This window comes from Pan paniscus, chromosome 14 (assembly GCF_029289425.2).
Source record: "Pan paniscus chromosome 14, NHGRI_mPanPan1-v2.0_pri, whole genome shotgun sequence".
In the NCBI taxonomy this organism is placed as follows: Eukaryota; Metazoa; Chordata; class Mammalia; order Primates; family Hominidae; genus Pan; species Pan paniscus.
This window is the reverse complement of record NC_073263.2, coordinates 71,674,890-71,696,235: the sequence shown is the minus strand read 5'-3', so window position 1 is coordinate 71,696,235 and position 21,346 is coordinate 71,674,890. Positions and strand designations below refer to the sequence as shown.

Here is a 21,346-nt window from a genome sequence, read left to right as displayed (position 1 = left end):
TAAACTCTGTCTCAAAAAAAAAAAAAAGTATATATCTGTAAGAGTATATCAGAAATAATAAATGAATCTTCTGGTAAGCTTGTTCTGTTGAATATAAGTGTCAATTTTAGTTTCCACAGGCAGGAATCTACAAAATCAGAGGAAATTTTAAGTCTATTTTATAATACAAATTATTCTAGCATTCTGTGATAGTCATAAAAATAACATAAGTGTAGAAAAGTTAGCTTACTGATAGCCTGTTTCTTTGAAACAAATTAATTTTTTAAAAAAATTTCCAGTCTCTCTCTCTCTTTCTCTCTATGTATAAATGAAATATATATATATATGTATGTATATATGGCATTCTTACCCAAAACCAGAAATGTGACTAGCATTTCATTTGAATAAATTTTTTTCTACAAAAAAACCCATAATGATGGCTTTATAATGCATTATATCTGGTAGATAATATCCATAAATTCCATATACCCAGTTCAATAAATATTAATGGTCAGGTTTCATAACTGACAAAACAACCTCTAGTTTTCCTAGTAAAATTTATTGTTTCACTCACACTATCAGAGATTTACTTAGTGAAATGTCATTTCTGTTAAGTTCCTTACAGTCTATTGCCAAGTTTTTTTTTGTAATCTAAATTACTTATTCATTAACTTCTCATTATTCTCCCAACTCACAAGAGAGGATAAAATTAACTTAAGTGATTTGTCAACTGAAGCAAATATTTTATTACAGTTCTCCTACTTGAAATGATTTTAGAATATCCCTAATATGCAGACATCTATGAATTCTGACTATTCCTAGAATAAAATAATGTAAAAGATTGATTTTCAATTTTTGTCATTGACTTACAAAACTACAAGCTCACCAAAAAATCAATGTTGTGATTAATCAGTGATTCTATGTTGTGAATACTCAAGTGAATAGTAATCTGGATATTTTACAAAATGCCTTTGAAAGTTGCAAAGCCAACTAAGTATTGAAAGTTTTATTTTTAAACTTTTTTTTACAACAATATAAAGGTCATTTAAATATACAAATATTTTCAAAGTAAACATCAATATCTACCTTTACTTAGGCACCAACAATGTGCTACTTGTTTAACAGGTTTTATTTTATTTGACCTACACATTAACTTCTATTTTGCAGATAAGAAAGCTGAGACTCAAAGAAATTAAGTACTTTACCCAAGGTTATACAAATTGTAAGCAGCAGAGAAGGGTTTGGGTCATGATTCGATTTCAAAGCCTGTGACGTTCCGTTCTACAATGTTGCTTTCCAGTCAGTAGGTAACTAGGAGGAATAATGCACATACTGTTTTTCAAATGTTATAATTTAAATGCTTTATGCAAATATATTTATAGGATGCACTGCTCAGGCTGTGACTTCCTGCACTGTCCATAGCACTTTTGTCAATCCTTGAAGAGTGAGGAAGAGCTTTGATTATCCCTCTAGCTAAATTTGAAATGCACCAGGAAAAAGCATAGTTCTTTTCATTTTTATAATTGTATATATTTAAAGTATACAACATGATGTTTTGATATAGGTATATATAGTTAACTGATTACCACAGTTAAGCAAATCAACATATTCATCACCTAAAATGGTTACTTTTGTGTGTGCATATGTGTATGTGTGTGAGAGAGAAGGAGAGAGACAGGGAGAGATGAGAGCATCCAAATCTGCTGTCTTAGGAACTTTCTAGTGTAATAGAACATTGTTGACTATAGTCCTTATGCCGTAAATTAGGTATAAAACATATTCATATTGCATAAGTACAAGTTTATACCCTCTTTTGTAAATCAGGGTAAAATATAAATTACTTTATCTTGTAGGAATATATAGCCGAGGAAGACCTGAACATGCTTTAGGTTTATGTGAGCATTCTGCATCAGTGAAGAACAGAAAAAAATAGAGAAATTGGTTATTTTAGGTGAGTAAAAGATAGACAAGACTATCTATAACATAGCTTCCCATCTAAAAATGAAAAGAAAAAGACCATGAACTTTAAGGAAAATCGATTCCCTATGAATGCCAGACCTGGCAACAATGTCTGGTCCACATTTACATCATCTCTTAGATTCTTTATTCTATAATCTGTCCATTGTTTTTCTTTTCTCTACCTTGCTTTCTTCTGTTTATTCCTATCACATCTGCCAGAGTGATCTTAGAAAGTGGAAGTCAGTTGCTATCACTCCAATGCTCCAAATCCTCCAATGGCTTTCCATCTCATTCAGAATAAAAACTAATATCTGTGCACTGGCTTAAAAGATCCTGTAAGTGATCTGGTATCTTGTCTGCTGCCTCCTTGAACTCCAATAGAGCTCCTTTCATTTCTGTTCACTCGCCTCTAGTACTTATTACCCCTTAAATACACCAAACTTTATCATGGCACCAGGCCCTTGCTTTACTATTCCTTCTGCTATGGCACTGTCGCTCATACACGAACAGTCCATGCTTTCACTTATTTTTGGACACAGGAGAAATACCACCTTATCAGTGGAGCTTAAGCACATAGATTACTTAAAGCTCAGCCCCCCTTTCCTTCAAAACTCCCTATATTTCTTCCATGGTTTATTTATCTCCATGGATGATGTCTCCATTATCTGATACACTTATTATTTGTTGAATTTTAGTTTCTATCTCTCACCTCAAGAATGTAAAGTGCTTGAGGGCACAGATTTTGGTCTACTTTTTTTTTTTTTAACTGATACACCCCCATCACCTTGAACATGGCTTGGCACAGAGTAAGTGCTCAATAAAAAATATATTTGAATAAATGAAAGGATGATAATGCAGAGACTGAATTTTTAATGTAACTAAAGCTTATGGAATTAAATGTGAAGATTTCTTTCTTGATTTAAAAATACAATTTTGAGAATTACAATAAAAGCACTTCCTAACTTGCACATTGCATTTCCTGTTTGATAAACTGAATATACATAATACATGGTGAATTTTTCTTGAGTATTTTATAGTACTTTAGAAATACAAATGAAGGCACCAAAATATTCTGAAACCACTATTTTTATAATTCTATTTGTTTTCATACTAAATAATTGTAGAACCACAGTTTCACGGTACTTTTTAAAAAAAGTATTATATGTTTCCTGACCTCTCCTCCACTATAAAGTGTTATTACTCTTATCCATTTCTCATTATGATAAACTCAAAACCATCCATTATTTACTGGTGTTTCATGCCATGATAGACAGTTAGACACTGTGAATTCAAAATTAAATAAGACATGTTCTTTGCCCTGCAGAACCATCCTAGTCTAGTAAGACCATCTTCATTTTCCAAAATTTGTTGCCCCCCAAAAAAACCATTATTTTTGTTTCTATAGAGATATAGCCACCCATGTATCTACACAAATACACAAACATACATATAGACTTGAAAACAATACACACTGCTATGGTCTGAACTTATTTCTTCACATTCTTCTGTTGGAAACTTAATCCGTAACGCCACAGTGTTGGGAAGTGAGCCTTTTGGGAGGTGTTTCTGTCATGAGGACTCCCTCCCTGTGAATGGATTAATGACATTATAAAATGGACTTACAGGAGTAGGTTCTGTCTCTTCTGCTCTTCTGCCATGTGGAGACACAGACTTTGTTCTCTCTCTTGCCCTTCTGCCTTCTACTATGTGTGTTCAGAGCAAGAAGATTCTCTTTAGACCAAATTCTAGTGCATTGGTCTTGAACTTCCCAGCCTCCAGAACTATGAGAGAATAAATTTATGTTCTTTATAAATTACCCAGTATGTAGTGTTCTGTTATAGCAGCACAAAAGGGACTAACACACCCACACATGCACACACACACACACACGTTAGAAAGAGAGCTCAATTTTGAGAATACCAGGAGTCTCTCTTCTATTCAAGCAGAGCTCACACAGCTGAGGAAATGATATCGAGAATCCCTGCCTTTAATGAGTTTGTCATTTTTTTTAGTTCTCATACGTTAATTTTAAAATAGAAAAAATATGGCTTATGGAGGAGTATCTAAAACAATTAATATAAGAAAATATTAGTGGCCAGTTGATTCTACTTCTTTTCATATTAAGCCTGTTTTATAATGCCTACCTAAATAAGATTTGTATCAAGATGGAATGAAATCATTGTCTGGCACTTAGTAGGATGTCATAAAATAATAGTTCCTTTCTTAGCTTCTTGAGTCATTATCCAACTAAGAAGAAAATAATAATATGATGTATAAAATGTTTCATACATAACCGTTGAAGAAAATACTCTATGTTTAATCTGGGAATCTATCTAGTGTGAAGAAATTTAAAGAATGTAATATAATCTGAAAACTCATCATTCCTTTTGCCGCTATTATTTTACTTGTAATTTTGTCCTAGACATCACATGAAATCTTAAGTAGGCTACAATTCCAATAATTATATGTAGTGCTTTAATTTACAGATTTGTCTGTTTTAATATTTTTTAGACTTTAGTATATTATTGTGTGAAGTCCATGTCATATTTCCTTTGAGCAATAAAGAATGAGAATTTACATGTGCCGTAATGGCCAGTGACTAGAGTTATACAGAAAGGGAGAGGTCACCACATTTGCAGGAGACAGTCTTCAAGGCAAAGGGTCAACTTCTTAGCTTCCCATGAGGCTGACAAGTAATATTCTTTTGGACTGGTGAGCCAAAAGCATCCTGACTGGGTGTAAAACTCAGGAAAATATATTAAGTGTCAAGTTGTGATTTTCAAATTAGATTTTGGAAGCCAATTTACTTCTAGTAATAATGTTTCAAAGTAATTTGATTTCTTAGAATAATCTTCCCAATACTCTGAATATATAATTTATTTGAAATAAAAAATCACAGTACTATTTCTAAAACAGATTAACTAAAAAATGTTGTTTTGGGGTGTTATAACTTCACATATTACTTACACATAAACTTGTGGAAAAAAGAGCACTTGAAAACTATTTGTAATTTACGTTATATCCATAATTAGAATTATGTTAAGACAAACTAGATCTTAGCTTTTAAAGCCATGCATTTTTGTCCTAGATTTTTAAAAGATCTGGTAATAATGCAGGTGAATGAAAATATAAAGTTTTGGCAAATATGTCTCAAGATGGAAAGAGAAATGTAGTAACCTGATTTGAGAAAATATTTTAAAGTCTCCAAAAGCCCATGTCTCAAAAGAGACAACAGAAAATAAAATATCCACAAAGTTATGCTATTTTATCTATATTTATATGAATATCTTACACTCCTATAACTTCCAAATCTGTACTTTATAAACTATAATCTTACTATTTTATTTTGATCATCCAGATTAAAGTTTCAGGGGACTCACCTTACCCCACAGTGATACAGGCAAATTTCAGTGCAATATACAAAATAATGAAATTACTTTTTTAATACTAGGGAAATCTTAACCCTTTGTAAATAAGTATTAGTTAAGCAGTTTTCTTTTTTAAAGACTCTAGCGTTATACAAAATAGGATATCATGCCATCAAATGTGTTTTACTCATTAGAAAATATCCTTGAAATATAATTACATATTAAATGTATATGTATATTACATTTATCTATATCTATATGTCTATATATATTTGTTTTCAATCTATAAATATTTTCATAAAAGAGATAGAAAGTGTTTTAAAAATCACATCATAGGTCAGGCGCTGTGGCTTATGCCTGTAATCCCAGCACTTTGGGAGGCCGAGATGTGAGGATCACAGCGTCAGGAGTTTGAGACCAATCTGGCCAATATGGGGAAACCCCGTCTCTACTAAAAATACGAAAATTAGCTGGGTGTGGTGGTGGTGCCTGTAGTCCCAGCTACTTGGGAGGCTGAGGCAAGAGAATCGTTTGAATCCAGGAGGTGAAGTTTGCAGTGAGCAGGAATCATGCCACTGCACTCCAGCCTGGGCAACAGAGCGAGACTCCATCTCAAAAAAAAAAAAAAAAAAATATATATATATATATATATATGTATATATGTATATATGTATATGAAGTCCCTCAGCAGTGTGATTAACCAGACAGGACCCAGCACAAAAGTGAAAATAATGAATGTTCATAAACCACTGTCAATATTCTGCACAGAATTTTGGGAAATAAAAAGACACACAAATAAAACCTGGCTCATCATTAATAGAAATCCACTATTTTAATGCCATTTTGAATTCACATACTAATGAAATTAACTCAGCAATTTATATAAGAATTCCTCAACTATACAAATGTATTGCCAGATCTAAATCAAAAGGTCAAATAAACCAAGGAGGTTGAGTGGATTAAAATGGCCCCTGGGGATCAATGAATACCTACAAATGTTTATTAAGCAGTCACTTAATTGCCACTTAAGTAAACTATAACCATACTGTAATGAAGATTAATAGACCCTGAATGGTTATGTGTATTTGTTTTAAGAGGTAGGAACCCTTGATTATGCATGGGATAACTTAGCATTAGTGCTATATGGTATTATGTTTCAATCATTTTGGGAAAAAAAGTCACTGCAAAACAATTTTTATTTAATGTATACATCAAGAGTTCTATATAATTATTTTAAATGGTATTCTCTAATTTTAAATAATATTTTATATTAATGTATGATATGGTTTGGCTCTGTGTCCCCACCCAAATCTCATGTCAAATTATAATCCCTGGTGCTAGAGTAGGATCCTAGTGTGAGGTGATGGAATCATGAGGGTGGACGTCCATCTTTCTGTTCTCATGATAGAACTCTCATGAGATCTGGTTATTTGAAAGTGTGTGGCACCTTTACATTAGCTCTCTCTTCTTCCTGCTCCAGCCATGTAGGACGTGCCTGCTTCCCCTTTGCCTTCTGCCATGATTATAAGTTTCCTCAGGCTTCCCCAGAAGCAGAAGGCTGTACACTCCACAGAACTGTGAGCTGATTAAACTCATTTTCTTTTAAATTACCCAGTCTCAGGAATGTCTTTATAGCAGTGTAAAAATTGACTAATAAAATGTATATAAATACATCTTATTAAAATTAATCAAAGACAAAATCACAGGAACCATTATAAGGCATGAACTTTCAAATTTGAGCATAATTAGCCATTCAAATGTTTTTGTTGAGTATTATCATGTAGAAGAAATTTCTAGGCATTGCAGAAGGCCTGCCAAAAAGATACAAAAAAAAATCGCTTTTCCTGGAAAAGTATACATTTAATTGTGCTTGTTTAGAAAATAGTCACTAAAAGTGAGAAGCTTTCAGTCTAGAAAATTCTTGAATTCTGCTATGGTATGAATTTTTGTCCCCTCCAAAATTCATGTTGAAATTTAATCTCTGTTGTGGAATATTGAGAGGGGGGCATTTAGGAGGTGATTGGGTCTTGAGGGCAGAACCTCATGAATTAATGTATTAATGGGTTATCATGGAAGTGGGATTAGTGGCTTTATAAGAAAAGGAAGAGGGACCTGAGATAGCATGCTTAACCCCATTGCCATATGATGCCTGTGCAGCTCCAGGACTCTGCAGAGAGTCCCCACCAGGAAGAAGACCTTCACCAGATGCAGCCCCTAGACCTTAGACTTCTCAGCCTCCATAACTATAATAAATAAATTCCTTTTCTTTATAAGTTACCCACCTTCAGGTTTTCTAATACAAGTAACAGATAATGGACTAAAACAAATCCAAAGCCAATTTTGCTTATTGTTTAAATATTTGAGTTGTAGAAACTTTCAGTGTGATACATTTTACACCCATGCTTGACTTAATACTTATGCGAAGAGTTTTGTATTTGTGTATTACAGTAAATACTTGAGCATTCTACAGATTTTCTGTATCCCGATTAACCTTTTTGCTTAGCGTTTCAGGAAACTATGGCAACCATACGGACATTCATTTGAAAGACTCTGATTGATTCAACTGACAGTTCAATTTAATTCAATAGTGTTAGAATAATTAAATAGTTTCTGTCTTTAAAACAAAGTGTGTTTGTTGGGATTGTTAAAAATGGTCTTTATTATGTCAATGTCTTCTTGCCTATAAGCTTGGTTATCTTAAATCTTAATTTAATTGACTCACAAGTCAATTATTAATTATGGCTGGTTAAACAGTCCTCTTTTGTGAGTTCTTCCAGCAAGCTGTATGGGACCAATTCCTTCATATTTGTTACTAGTTTACATTGGACCTAAGTGATCAATCAAAGTTTTTTATTTTTGAATAATAGATAAATTAATCAGTGCAGTATTTTACAAAGTATATTTTTCAAGGATTTTATCTAATATGCCAAGTTAAGCCATAATATCCAACCAAATTATTTTCCTTCCTCCCTTCCTGTCTCTGTCTTTCCCTCTCTCGCAGTCTCTCCCTCTTTCTTTTTTCTCCTTCTCTTCTCGTCCTTCTCACTTTCCTCTCTTTCTTCCATTTTTTTTCTTGTTTTATTTTCTCCTTCCTTTTCTACAATACTGTAGTACGGTAACAATCAAGTGAAAATAATATAATCATCTTTGTCAATCATTTCAGTTTAACATAACTTCATGCATAATTTAATTCTTAAATTCAAAATATTTTCATTTGATAATAAAGTTGAATTTTATTTAAATATATTCCCAAGAAGAGTGATTTTTTCAAACTTATATATTGTATTCAGATTGACAAATATAGAAAGGTACCTATATTTACATAATTGGCTCTGGCAGTGCTTTAAACATACTGTTACTACAAGACTAACAAATAGGCTTTATTCACCATCTGCTAAATGTGACAGTATTTTTAATTCATGTTCCTTTATACCACAAATTAATGTTATATCTCCTTAGGGTCATGTAAAATATTGTCCTTTAAACATATAACTTTTAACTGTGGAATATTCTTATTAGTATTGCAGAGAAAAAGGAACTGCAAAATTAAATTTTAGAATAACAAATAAATTTTATATTACAGTTTTTGAATGGTGAATGAAAAATATAGATACAGAGACTTGACTTATTTTATGTTATTTTAAATAAATCAAGTGACATAATCCATGAAGCACTAATTTCTATATAAATTAATTACATGCACTTCAACTTTCAACATTATTTCTGATGGAAAATTTCCTCTGTCCTGTTTGTGATGTGTAATTTCATAAACTATTTTCTTCCCTAAGGGAAATGCTTACTTGATTCCATTGTTGGATAAAAATGATCTGTCACCATTGTTGGCTTTAAGGGTTTTTTGCTTAATAAACAAAAAACAAACAAAAAATCACTGAATACTGAGAGAAAAATCAAGGCACAAGGGATTGCAGTCCAGCTGTTGTGGCATAAATCAATATTTTAAAAGCACTATAGTGATTTTTATTCCCCTAAAAATAGGTCTTTTGTGCACTTAATTTCTTATTTTATTAAAGCGTCCAACTTTGCCTAAGGACTCCAAATTTAGCTTTGGTTTCTGGTTACGTTTACAGCTCAACCTTGGTGGTAACTGAGCAGTAGCCTAACTGCACTTCAGTGGTTGATTCCTATGCTCTGTTGGGGGTTACTGAAACTGTGAATTTCATCAATGGACAACAACCATATTCTTGGTTAAGTTAGGGAACACATTGCCTTTCTGGTCCCTTTGCCTTCAACAAAGACTACTGGGTTCTATTTTAATGGCTCATTAAAGGAAAGGTTAAAACATTCCAAGTAGTCATGTACTGAAAGTGATCGCAATCCTCACCATTCTAAGTATAGATATAAGGGAAAAACACAGCTCCAAATGCCTATTTGCAAGATAGTAAGTAGCCTTCGGCTATTCTCATTTATTGCCTAAACTCTTCCATGCATAGTATACAATGATTTATGTACTAGAAGGTTATACCTTGAAATTCTCTTTTATCATTTTATTCCATTCTTGATTTACACTGATAACAGCTTTCATTCCGAGGCTACACACCAAATGCACTGATTTCGCAAAACCCGTCCCCCGTGTTCAGATGCCCATCTTCAAATTTCTACCGTACGCCTCTGGCCCCAGGAGTGAAGCACTGCCTGGGTGCCTTAATAGCAGAATCACAATGTTAGTGTCAGGATGGTGGCATCATCACATTTTGACGGCAGCATCCGTTTCTTCTGTGTCTCACTACAGAGAAACTAAGGCTAAAGGTTAAAAGACGCGGTTCATTAAATAATTCAAGCCATTAACCTGCAACCTGCAAACTGATGGCAGCCTATTAAGTTTACACTGCCATGATTCATGTGTGGTGTTTACTGATGCAAAAGCATAATGCCTGTTTTCTTTCCTTGTATTACTACACAGTAATGTAGTGAGGAAGGAGGGTGAAAAAAGGTGACAAGACCCACGCAAGGGGACAATAAGAGCAGCAGTCTCACTTGCATAAAGAAGATTGAAGCCTTCCCTCCCTCCCTCCCTCCATCTCTCCGTATAGGCCCCAGTGCACATCTGCGTCACTTACGGGGGAGGAGGAGGCGCTGAGGCAGAGAGAAAATTGTACTGTGAGGACCTTGACAGCTTCACAGGCGGGCTTTTTCTTTTGCCTCCCTATATGCGCTAGAATATCTATTTTTCTCTTTTACAAACTGACTATATAAAACCACCTCTTCTGGCATTGCAGAAAGCAATTGACTTTCTCAGAGCCACCCGGCAGGCTATCAGGGCATCCTCGAAAAGGCCAGGGACAGGGGCGCAGGTGCACCAAGAGATCTGGCGAGGGGTATGCTTCCTTGAGACTTGGGGCTCTTTCTCTCTGCGCTCTCCAGACACTGAACTCTGAGCCGCAAGGACAAGAACGCCACCACCTTCCCTACTAAGGCTCTGCCACAAGCGCATCCCAGTGAGGTGTATCCAGCTGCAGCCGCCTCCGGAGCTTCGGAGCGCTCAGACCTCCCTCCCTCGCGCATCTCCAGCCTAAGGTCGTCCCACCTCGCCATAACACGGGGCTCTCGCGCGGGCATCGAGGATTCTCAGCTTTTGGCGTCCCAGTCCTGCCTCTGCTCCTGCCTGGTGGTGTCCCCACGCCCAGGTCCTGCGGACCCGACCGCGGCTGAAACGCGCGGCTTTGCCGTCTGCGCTCCAGCCTTCGCCTGGCAGGGCGCGCAGCCCGCCTCGCGTCTTCTGGCTCTAGGGGTGCAGAGGGCGCATCCCGCCTCTTCCTCCGCCCCCGGGCCCCGCTGTCCTCCCCCACCTGCTGACCAGCCTACTCCTGCGTGAGCTGCCAGCCTTTTGCCTTCTGTGCGTAAAGCATGTCAGGCTCTGGGCGAAAAGACTTCGATGTGAAGCACATTCTGCGACTCCGCTGGAAACTCTTCAGCCACCCGTCACCTTCCACCAGCGGCCCGGCGGGGGGAGGCTGCCTGCAACAGGACGGCAGTGGCAGCTTTGAGCACTGGGGACCCAGCCAGAGTCGCCTGCTCAAAAGCCAAGAGAGAAGCGGAGTGAGCACTTTCTGGAAGAAGCCTTCCTCCTCTTCCTCTTCCTCGTCCTCCCCGTCCTCTTCCTCCTCTTCCTTCAATCCGCTGAATGGCACCCTGCTTCCAGTTGCCACGAGGCTGCAGCAAGGGGCTCCTGGGCAGGGCACTCAGCAGCCAGCCAGGACTCTCTTCTACGTGGAGTCCCTAGAGGAGGAGGTGGTGCCAGGCATGGACTTTCCTGGACCACACGAAAAAGGGCTGGTTCTGCAAGAGCTCAAAGTGGAGCCAGACAACTCTAGCCAGGCAACAGGTGAAGGATGTGGACACAGGTACAGTAAGTCCCCACGGGGCTTCCAAGCATCTCTCAATTTCCACTCATTTCACCGCGTGTGCTCATGTGGCTACTAAGTCTAAAATGTTTCAGGTTGAAAATGTGGGTTAAGAGATGCCACCCTGGTTTTGATTACTCAAGTTCTAATTTCATTACAAGTTTGCTCATAATTTCTATTGGTTCAGACACCTCACTTTTCTTTTTGGAAGTTTTCAAAGTTGTAGCCACCCATTGAACTTACATGCATTTTTGTAAGTCTTCAAGTGGAATAGTTCTCATATTCCTGAGATTATGGTGTTCTTCTGTCATCTACCGTCATTAAATTATATCAGTCGTTCCATTATCTGAAGGTGAAATTTTGCTTTACACATCGTCAGAATGCATCTCATATATTGGCCTAGTAACTGACTTAGCATATTATCTAAGGTCCCTGTGGTTTGAATCTATTCCAGGAGTAATGAGGTGGACAAAATGAGGCCACTGGACAGCAACATTATTTTACCTCTCTTTTTGCTCCTGAAATGCAGTCGTCTTATTCTCTGTCCCAACTTCTCTTCTGGTCCTTTTACTTTGTGTTCACTTTTGCCTTGTTCAGAGTAAGTCTTTGAGTTAAACTGTCGTGGAGTCCCTTTGCATTTAGCTGTTGTGATTTGTTGGCTCAGTATTGAAATTTTGTCTCCTTGGTAAACAGCTCAATATTTATTTCTAGTTTATTTCAAATATTATGCTTCTTTGTGTAGAGTTCTGCTACTTTAAAGACTTACAGAAAATCCTTCATAGACATAAAACTCCCAAGTTTTACATTTTGAGAGAATTGACTCATTACTATTCTAAACCACATCATTACTGGTTTTGGAATATAGTCAGGATATGAAATGATTTGCATTTAGATTCATGTGATATGAGAATACATTATTAAAGAAGAACTACAGGAGAAATATAGGAAAATGATAATGTATATATTAAGAAATTTTAATTACTACACAGTAACAAATTAGTAACAGAAGCATCTTTTTTAGTCTTTTGGTTGATTGAATCAGTTTCTTATAAATTTGATTAAGTACCAAAAAGAATAGATAAAATTATATATGTATAACCTATATGTGTATATGTGTGTGTGTATGTATATATATGTGCTCCCTAATTATGCTGACATATGTGGTTATAGATTTAAAAATATCCTTAAAAATTTTCAATTATATGCGTTATATATATTTTTTAATTTTAATTTTCAGAGATTGAACATATTCTAATGTTATATTAAGACATGTACTATAATGTAAGATAATTTTAATGAGGGAGAAGTATAATCTGGAATTATCAATTGTGTCAATGGTTTTTCCATATATAGGAGACCTAAATATAAGTTTATCTATCATTCCATTAAGTGAAATATTTTAGGAAAAAGAATTATAACGTTAGGTACTATGAATACTATGAAGTTATAAAATGTTATTAAAAGATATTTAATATGCTAGTTACCTATAATTTTATAATTTAAAAAATCAAATGTACTGAAATTTTTATACCCTTTTGTTGAGTAAATATAAACACTTTTTGGGAGGAATTATCCAGAAACATTAAGCAATTCACCTTATATATTTAAAAGGAAACTAGGTTAAGTATTTATCTGTTACTATTTTATTAAAACTGATAGTTTTGAGACTCTAACAGCTCAGGAAGAAATTTAAACATTATGTGTGTTTGTCAATTTTTAAATTCTTTGAATAAGCTCCTAGAAATATTAATGTTTCATATTTTCTTAAAGTTTACTTTATACCAAATACATTTTAAAATAAGGCATATTCAGCATTAGTAGTTTATAAAGACTTTTATGTAATTTGGAGTTTTGAAAACATTAATGGAGTAGTGACTTAAGAAATTATAATAAATTAAAACTAATAACAGAACAAACAGTTTAGTTAGGGAAAAAACACCAGACTTAACAAGTTTCTTACTTTTGAAAATAGTTTATTATTTTTATTCACAAAGAGTTGTGAGTGATAAGAATTCCTAAATTAACCCATCTACCAACCAAAATCATCTTTATTGTTGGAATCAAATTATCTTATGAGATTAGGCATGTGTAAACTATTGAAAATCAGGTCCAATTTGGGCAGTTTCTTACTAGACAAATCAGTTAGCACTGTATGTATTTGATGGATTTATATGTTCTTAAATTTTCATAGAGAATTGGTTCTCTGCTCATGATTGACTGAAAACCACACTAGTAAAACTAGCAATTAATCATTATCAGTATATAATATTTTAATATGCAGTAAAAGTAGGAGTCACTGCCCAGAAAAGACAGCATTTCCAAAGTAAAATACTGAATGGAAATTTTATTATGCTTTAGAAATGTATGCAAAATCATGAGTAATGTGGATTTAATTTTTTTCTGTGACAGCACATCCAGAAAAGCTACATGGTGTTTATGATGATCAGTGACTACATAAACTATATGAACGCTGTATGACAATTTTTATCACTTAGGTCATTATCATATCACCAAACAATGATGTCATATTTAATAATGAGCATTGTATTTTATAAATTCTGACTTTTCTGCTAAATTAATCCTTACATATAAAACATGAGTTGGCCCTTTCTCTGACATTATCTTTATTCATTTTATTGATCTTCTCTTTATTCATTTAGTTTTATACTAGTTAGAACATTGCTTTAGACAAGTATGACTAGCTCAGTTGAGTAAACTGGTTAGAACAGCAGATGGAGGACATTTGGGGAAAGTTGCTCACAATCTCAGAATTCTGGAAAGGTCAAATTATCATAGACTTGAAACATAAAGGTAGTGGGAAATATTGCGGTAAACCAATTTAGGGCCAAAACCCAACCTTTTTCTTACCTTACTAAATTAAATGCTCACTACCTGCATCCCACCCTAAATAAATCTCAGTGCTCTACTACCTTGACCACATAAACAATACTTTTCCTATAATAGTTCACTGGCCTATTAATCATTAATTTCTATACTTCCCTGTCTAAATATACATTAGAAAGTATATGATTTCCTGGATATTCAGATAACCATATATTTTTGTTGTGGATATTTCTGCCCAAGATTCCATATGTAGTAAACTAAAACACCAAAGAGCAATATTTATATTCTTGCATTTTATAGTGATGTGAGTGGGAGAAGACATGTCATGTTTTAACTGCTTGATTTTTTAGATTCTGAATTCTTACAGAGTGCAGTCATTTTATCCCATGGTTTTAGCTACCATCCATAAACTGTCTTTACAGATTTGCATCTCTAAATCTAGCCCTCCCCTCTCCTGAACTGTAGTCTTACATAGCCACCTCTCTTCTTGACCTCTTTGATAGATGTCATAGAGTCCAGTCAAATATAACATGTACAAAATTGAGCTTATAATTCTTATTCTGTCTTGCTCAATTTCCTTCTACTGTATTTCAGAGAATAGCTTTCTACGAATTAGTTTGTGCAAGCCAGAATTCCAGGGTCACATTGGTCAATATCTTCTTTCCCCTCAATTTCACTATTCTTTCAAGAATTGCTGCTTTTGCTTAGAAAATCTTTCCTATGCATGTCCCACATCTCTTCACAGCCATTGTCTGCGCCTAATCTAAGCTACGATCTTCTTTCAACTCTAGTTTTGCAACCTCCATCTCTTATCACCTCCCCTCATTATCTTTGCCTCCTCAAGTCCATTCTCTACACTGAAGTCAATAAAAATTAAGAATGGTGAAATATTTTTCCACATCGCTCACTCCCTCATTCTCCTTTTTCCCCACCAAAGGACTTCCAACACTCGCTGATTACAGTTTATACTATGGACGCCAACTGATGACAATCTATACCATGGATTACCTGGTTCTGAATGCTCTGTCCTTTGTCTGCTATGTAGGCCATTCACTTACCAACCTTCCCCTTACCCTCTGTTTTCCAGACTTAATATCCTTCCCTAGAATTTTTCACTGCCTCTGGAACTCACAAAGTTGTTTTCCTTCTTTGCATAGAGACTATCCCTTCCTTAACTCCTCCCTTCCTGAGTTCATCCCTATTCATCACAGAGATGTCATGCATAAACGTGCTGTACCTTTCCCAGGAAAGGAGTTCTTCATCACCCAAACAAATTCATATCCTGTGTTTTGTCTTCTTAGAGTAACTGTTCTCTACTTTTTAAAAAATTTCTTATTGAAGCTTGTAACCATATATGAATATCTGTGTTGATTTTGTTTGTCTGTAAGTGAATTTCCAAGTGGAGAGGAGTATGTCTGTTTTACTCATCATTCTACCCTTATCATGGAGCAGGTAGTTACTCAATAAATACTGTCAAATGAATAAATATTTGATATAATCATATTTAGTGGCATTGATTAAAAACTTGCTTTTTGCCAGTTAGCATGTTGAATATTTATATGCGTAAGTTAAAATTAATAACATCTTATAATCCTGCTACATTTATGTATCCCTCTGGTATAATGATTACATAGATAAGAAGACTGAAATATAAAGAGGGTAATTAATTTTCCTAGAATCACAGACTTGTTATTAATAAGGCTGGACTTTAACCCATTGTATCTGACTCCAGATACCATATTGGCCATTTTGCCCAATCTTATTTCTCTATGCTTAGACAAACAAACAGAACAAAAGAAAAGAGGCAGCATCTGAGGTTATGGAGAAATAATTTTCTTTTTCCCTTGGTGGAGATTGTGTTTGAATGTTTAAATAGACTTCTTAAATTGACAGTGATGGAAAAATTCTAGATAAGTCTTAGTCAAAGATGACTTCTTAGCCCAAGTTAGAAAACACCTTATTATTTTCTAAATTATAGTTCATTCAGTGTATTTTATTTTATAATTAATAAACAATATGCAAATATAACCTAGAAATGGAAAGAAATAATTATTTTGGAGACCAAATTAGGGCTTTAGGATAGAAAATCTGCTTATGAATATTGGAACTATTGATAAAGTATTGTCACTGAAAGAGAGCACACACCATTAAAAATCTCATGGAGATTAGTGGGACATGTACCAGGCACTTGTTTAAAACAATAATCATCTCTGCTTCAGTCAAGGGGATAACCAACTTTGAAAATGATAAAGGACTACTTTCTCAGGAACGTGGTTCTCAAACTATACTTTTATGAAACTAAAGTGAAATAATATTCATCTTCTTTACCACCCCAAATTTTAGAGTAAAAAATAATATAATGGAACAAACTTACTCAATTTTACTTTTTTTTTTTTTGCTAATTTATCCTAGGTTTCTGTGTTACATAGTTTACTATTATTTAAACCAAAACTAGCAAAAATAATACCTTATCTGGGGAAAGCTTACTTTGTCCATGTTAGGATGAATTTATAAACGTTACATGGTGTTCTACCCAGGAGTCCACAATATCTAGGCACCCTTCTCTCTGAGCAAGTGTGCTTTAGAGAAACTAAAACAATCGTAAGAAATAGGGCTGTTGGCCAGATGTGGTGGCTCACGCCTGTAATCCCAGCACTTTGGGAGGCCAAGGTGGGTGGATCGCCTGAGGTCAGGAGTTCGAGACCAGCCTGGCCAACATGGTGAAACCCCATCTCTACTAAAAATACAAAAATTAGCCAAGCGTAGTGGCAAGTGCCTGTAATCCCAGCTCCTTGGGAGGCTGAGGCAGGATAATTGCTTGAACCCTGGAGGCGGATGTTACAGTAAGCCGAGATCGCACCACTGCACTCCAGCCTGGGGGACAAAAGCGAGACTTCGTCTTAAAAAAAAATTATATATATATACGGCTATTGAATTGGATTTTCAGGTACCCAAAACTCCAGAACTACTTGTAAGAAAGGTAGTATAAACTATAGTTTATACTACGATGTACTTATATATAAATACAAGATGCAATAGGAATTTTTAAATTACAACAATGAAACATGCTAGTTGAAGGACAATATTGTATTTTTCTTCTATAAATATTTAATGAATATTTTGTAAACTGTATGATTAGCCTTTCTATGGTACTATTTCAAATTGTTTAGAAAAATAAAGAAAGCCTACATATGTAATCAAAATTGGTATCTGGCTAACATAGAATATAATATTAATCAGATATTTGTGTTTGTTGGTTTCTTTTTACAAGTCTCCGAAGATAATTTATGTATCCTCAGGTATTATGCTTCTCATGTCTACGTGTTAAGTCAAATTTTGGTTATTTTTGACCAAGAACACTTATAGAATATACAGAAAACTGTTATCTGTAGCATATGTTGGAATTAAATCAAGTTTCTGGGCATAAAAACGGGCAGCATTTTAATCAGAGTCTCAATGTCATGACCAATACATCACATTATTGATTTTATTGTACCATCTAAAATAATTTTAGGTATGTTTGTGGTAGTTGTAAAAAACAAATGGTCTGAAATTTTCATATTGATTTAGGTCAGATAAGAATTAGTTTACTTTTCTTCATTTAAGATAGTTATTTAAAACTTTAAAGAAAAGATCTGATGAAGATACAGATAATCTGAGCAAAATTAAAGATGGTTTTGAAGATCTTGAAATATAAATATAAGCAAAAATCCTGTTGTACTAAAAAGGCTTGATGCCTGTAATTCCAGCACTTTGGGAGGCCAAGGTTGGTGGATCGTGAGGTTAAGAGTTCAAGACCAGCCTGGCCAACTTAGTGAAACCCCCGTCTCTACTAAAAATACAAAACTTTTTATTTGAATACAAATTGATCATATCTGTAAAAATGAAGAAATAAAACTTTTTGCAGATACAATTGTCTATAAAAAAATTGATGAAATCAACAAAAAATGTAGCAAGTTTAGCAACGTGGCAGGATACAGAATAAACATACAAAATTCAATTGGATTTCTATATATTAACAATGAATAATTGGGCATTTAATTGTAAAGATGATACATGTTATAATATTAATAAATTATGAAATAATTAAAATGAGAAAAGATGTGAAAGACTCATACACTGAAAAACCATGCTGAGAAGAAAGAGCCACATAATGAAGAAATATGAATATATAATATTCATAGATCAGAAGACTCACTACTAATGTGGTTAATTCTTCTCCAGTTGATCTATAAAATGAACATATCACTGAAGAAAATCTTTGCATGCTTTTTTGTTACAAATTGATGAGTTTATTCTAAAAATTTACATAAAAATTCAAAGGACCTAGAATAAACAAAATAATTTTTTGAAAAATTAAAAAATTTGGGAACTAACATTCCTTATTTCCAGACTTGTTATGAAGCTACATTAATCAAGATAGTGCTGTATAAGTGTAAGAATACATAAATAGATTAAGAATGAATAAATAAATTTGTTAATAGTCATATAATGAAATACTATTCTGCCATATAAAACATTTAACAACTTTTTAATTAAACCTTAGTTTAATGAAAGCTGTTCATTAGTTTAATGTTTAAACTAATGTTTAATCTTAGTTTAATTAACAACTTTCATTAAACTACGATTAAATGAAAAAATGTTATGAGACAAAGCTTACTGTACGGTGTATTTCTTTTTAATGTTTATTATAAATCACATAAACTTATATATTGTATTTATTATCCTTACTTTGCATAAAAATGTAAATCTCACTTGCCTTGAATCATATGTTGGGGCCAAATACTTCTTGAGTTTGTTATATGGCCCAAGGAGTCATCCATTACACTTACTTTACAGAATTTGATGCTGAAATATGTACATTGAGTCTTGTTGCCTTCTTCTTGATAGGAGATGAGAAAAAGGGAAGTCAAAATAGTTTTCTAGTAAGCATCTCTGCACAGAAGGCTTCACTGTGTAACCATAGGAAACTTTTTTCCTTTATCTTCATTGCCAATACTAGATGAACAATGGGAAGTATGAATACTGCTCATAGGCTTTACATTAATGGGGCAGAATTTTACAATGTAAATTCTGTGATGGAGGGAAGAGAATGAGTGAATTTTTACTTATATAGAACGTCTTGAATAATAGTAGTGTTCACTGTATAGTGCAATTTACAAAAATTTGTATTATTAAATTGTAGTAAAACTTAAAAAACTTCTCATATGTGTTTATATCAGAGAGAATAGTGTAAGTAAAATTCCATATTTTTAATATTTATTACCAGAAAATTATAAGACCGTTTTCTGTGTTCTTGACATGTTACACTGAACTTTACTGCTATTATTTTTTGAGTAAGAAGCTAAAAGTTACAAAAAAAGTAAATTTATTAAATATTGACTAAGTATAAAGCATGTAATCCATCTCAAAATTAGATATACCGTCTATAGGTGTCCTTAAAAATGGAAAATTTGCCATCTAGTGGTTGTTTATTCACATTGAAGCTACATGGTGCCTTGAAAAAAATGTAAGAAGAGATGATCAGCAATTAAAACTATAATATAATATAGCAGGTATATAGGAACATTAAGATATCCTATGATAGTAAAAAATGCTGTGTGAAATCCTTTAATTCCATTTCTTATATCCAATTTTCACTACACTAAACATTAAACAGCTCCACCTCTTGATGACAATTTAAAAGGGCATCTCTGGAAGCTACTTTATTTAATTGAATATACTTTATTAATAATTACTAAATGTCCTGCTATTTCATGGAACTTTTGAAAAATACTTCAAATAAGTCTTTAATCCTCAACTTTTCAAATATTATCAATATTTACTTAGTTTTTTAAATTGAAAGATTTAAGAATGTCTCATAAATTGTAGTAAATTTCAATGACTTACTATCATGCATTAGTATAATGTAAAAGTATAGATTTAAATGGTACTACCTGTGTTTCAAATAAATTTTTGTTGTTTTCAAAAGAATATGCATGCAAATTACACAGGGAACATTTATGGAATCTAGATAATTAGCAAAAATAAAAGCAAAAATAGATGTGACACTCTTATAGCTTTTCTAAATTACTCTAAGTTTATGTCTACATGAAGAACATGAGGTCACCAAGTCAGCCTTACTTACCTCACCTGAATATTTATTGAGATAATCATAGAAGAGTATCTGAAAACACTTTGAGAGTTTAAAACATCATACCATAACAGTTGAGCTAGCAATGTCATAGTATGATCTATAATACCAGAGTTAATGAAACTAGATAGAAAATGCTTGCAGCATGTGACAAGCCTCCATTAGACAGAGCTTTTTCTAGGCTTTAATATTTTCAAGTTTAATTAGCTAGAAAATAGTTACATACAGCATCATTATTCTGACATGTAACCTTGCAACTAATATTATTTAATAATCTGACAATATTTTTCACAATGATACCTAGCCTATTAAAATTGAAAAAAAAAACAGAAAGGAAATCAAACACTAGGCCCTCTTTAATTCTCTGAATGCTTTTTGAATTTTTAAGTACAATTTTTGAAGAACAGTATCAGGGGAACTCTTCCGAGTTTTTACATCACCAACATGTTTGAAAGGCTAATTCCATCTTAAGGAGACCACCTTGCCTTATAGTTTGCAATTGTGATAGTAAAATACATATAGACTGTGAGACTTAAAGAAAAGTTTATTTCTGAACAGAACTAAAAAAGAAAATTTATGTCTGCTTATACTCTGAATAAAACTCAAGAAAGTATAGATTCTACATAAACAGGTCCAAGATTACATTGCAGGCTGAGACGAAAAGGGGTGCTGGATGAGACACAACTAGACTATTCTTATTT

General features: G+C 33.9%; 1 protein-coding gene and 1 long non-coding RNA gene across 4 annotated transcripts in view; one reads left to right on the top strand and one right to left on the bottom strand.

Annotated features, from left to right (window-relative positions):
- LOC129393648 (uncharacterized) overlaps positions 1–11,045 on the bottom strand; it is a 57,509-nt gene extending 46,464 nt beyond the window's left edge. For all 3 annotated transcript variants that reach the window (XR_010109622.1, XR_010109621.1, XR_010109623.1), the window contains exons 1-2: positions 10,385–11,045; positions 3,562–3,719 (exon numbers count right to left, since the gene is read on the bottom strand). This is a non-coding gene — a long non-coding RNA (uncharacterized LOC129393648). The remainder of the gene's footprint in view (positions 1–3,561; positions 3,720–10,384) is intronic.
- Positions 10,419–21,346, top strand: part of KLHL1 (kelch like family member 1) — a 428,752-nt gene continuing 417,824 nt past the window's right edge. The window contains exon 1 of the mRNA XM_003827457.5: positions 10,419–11,668. Coding sequence (XP_003827505.1) covers positions 11,172–11,668 — 497 coding nt within the window. The 5' untranslated portion in view covers positions 10,419–11,171. The remainder of the gene's footprint in view (positions 11,669–21,346) is intronic.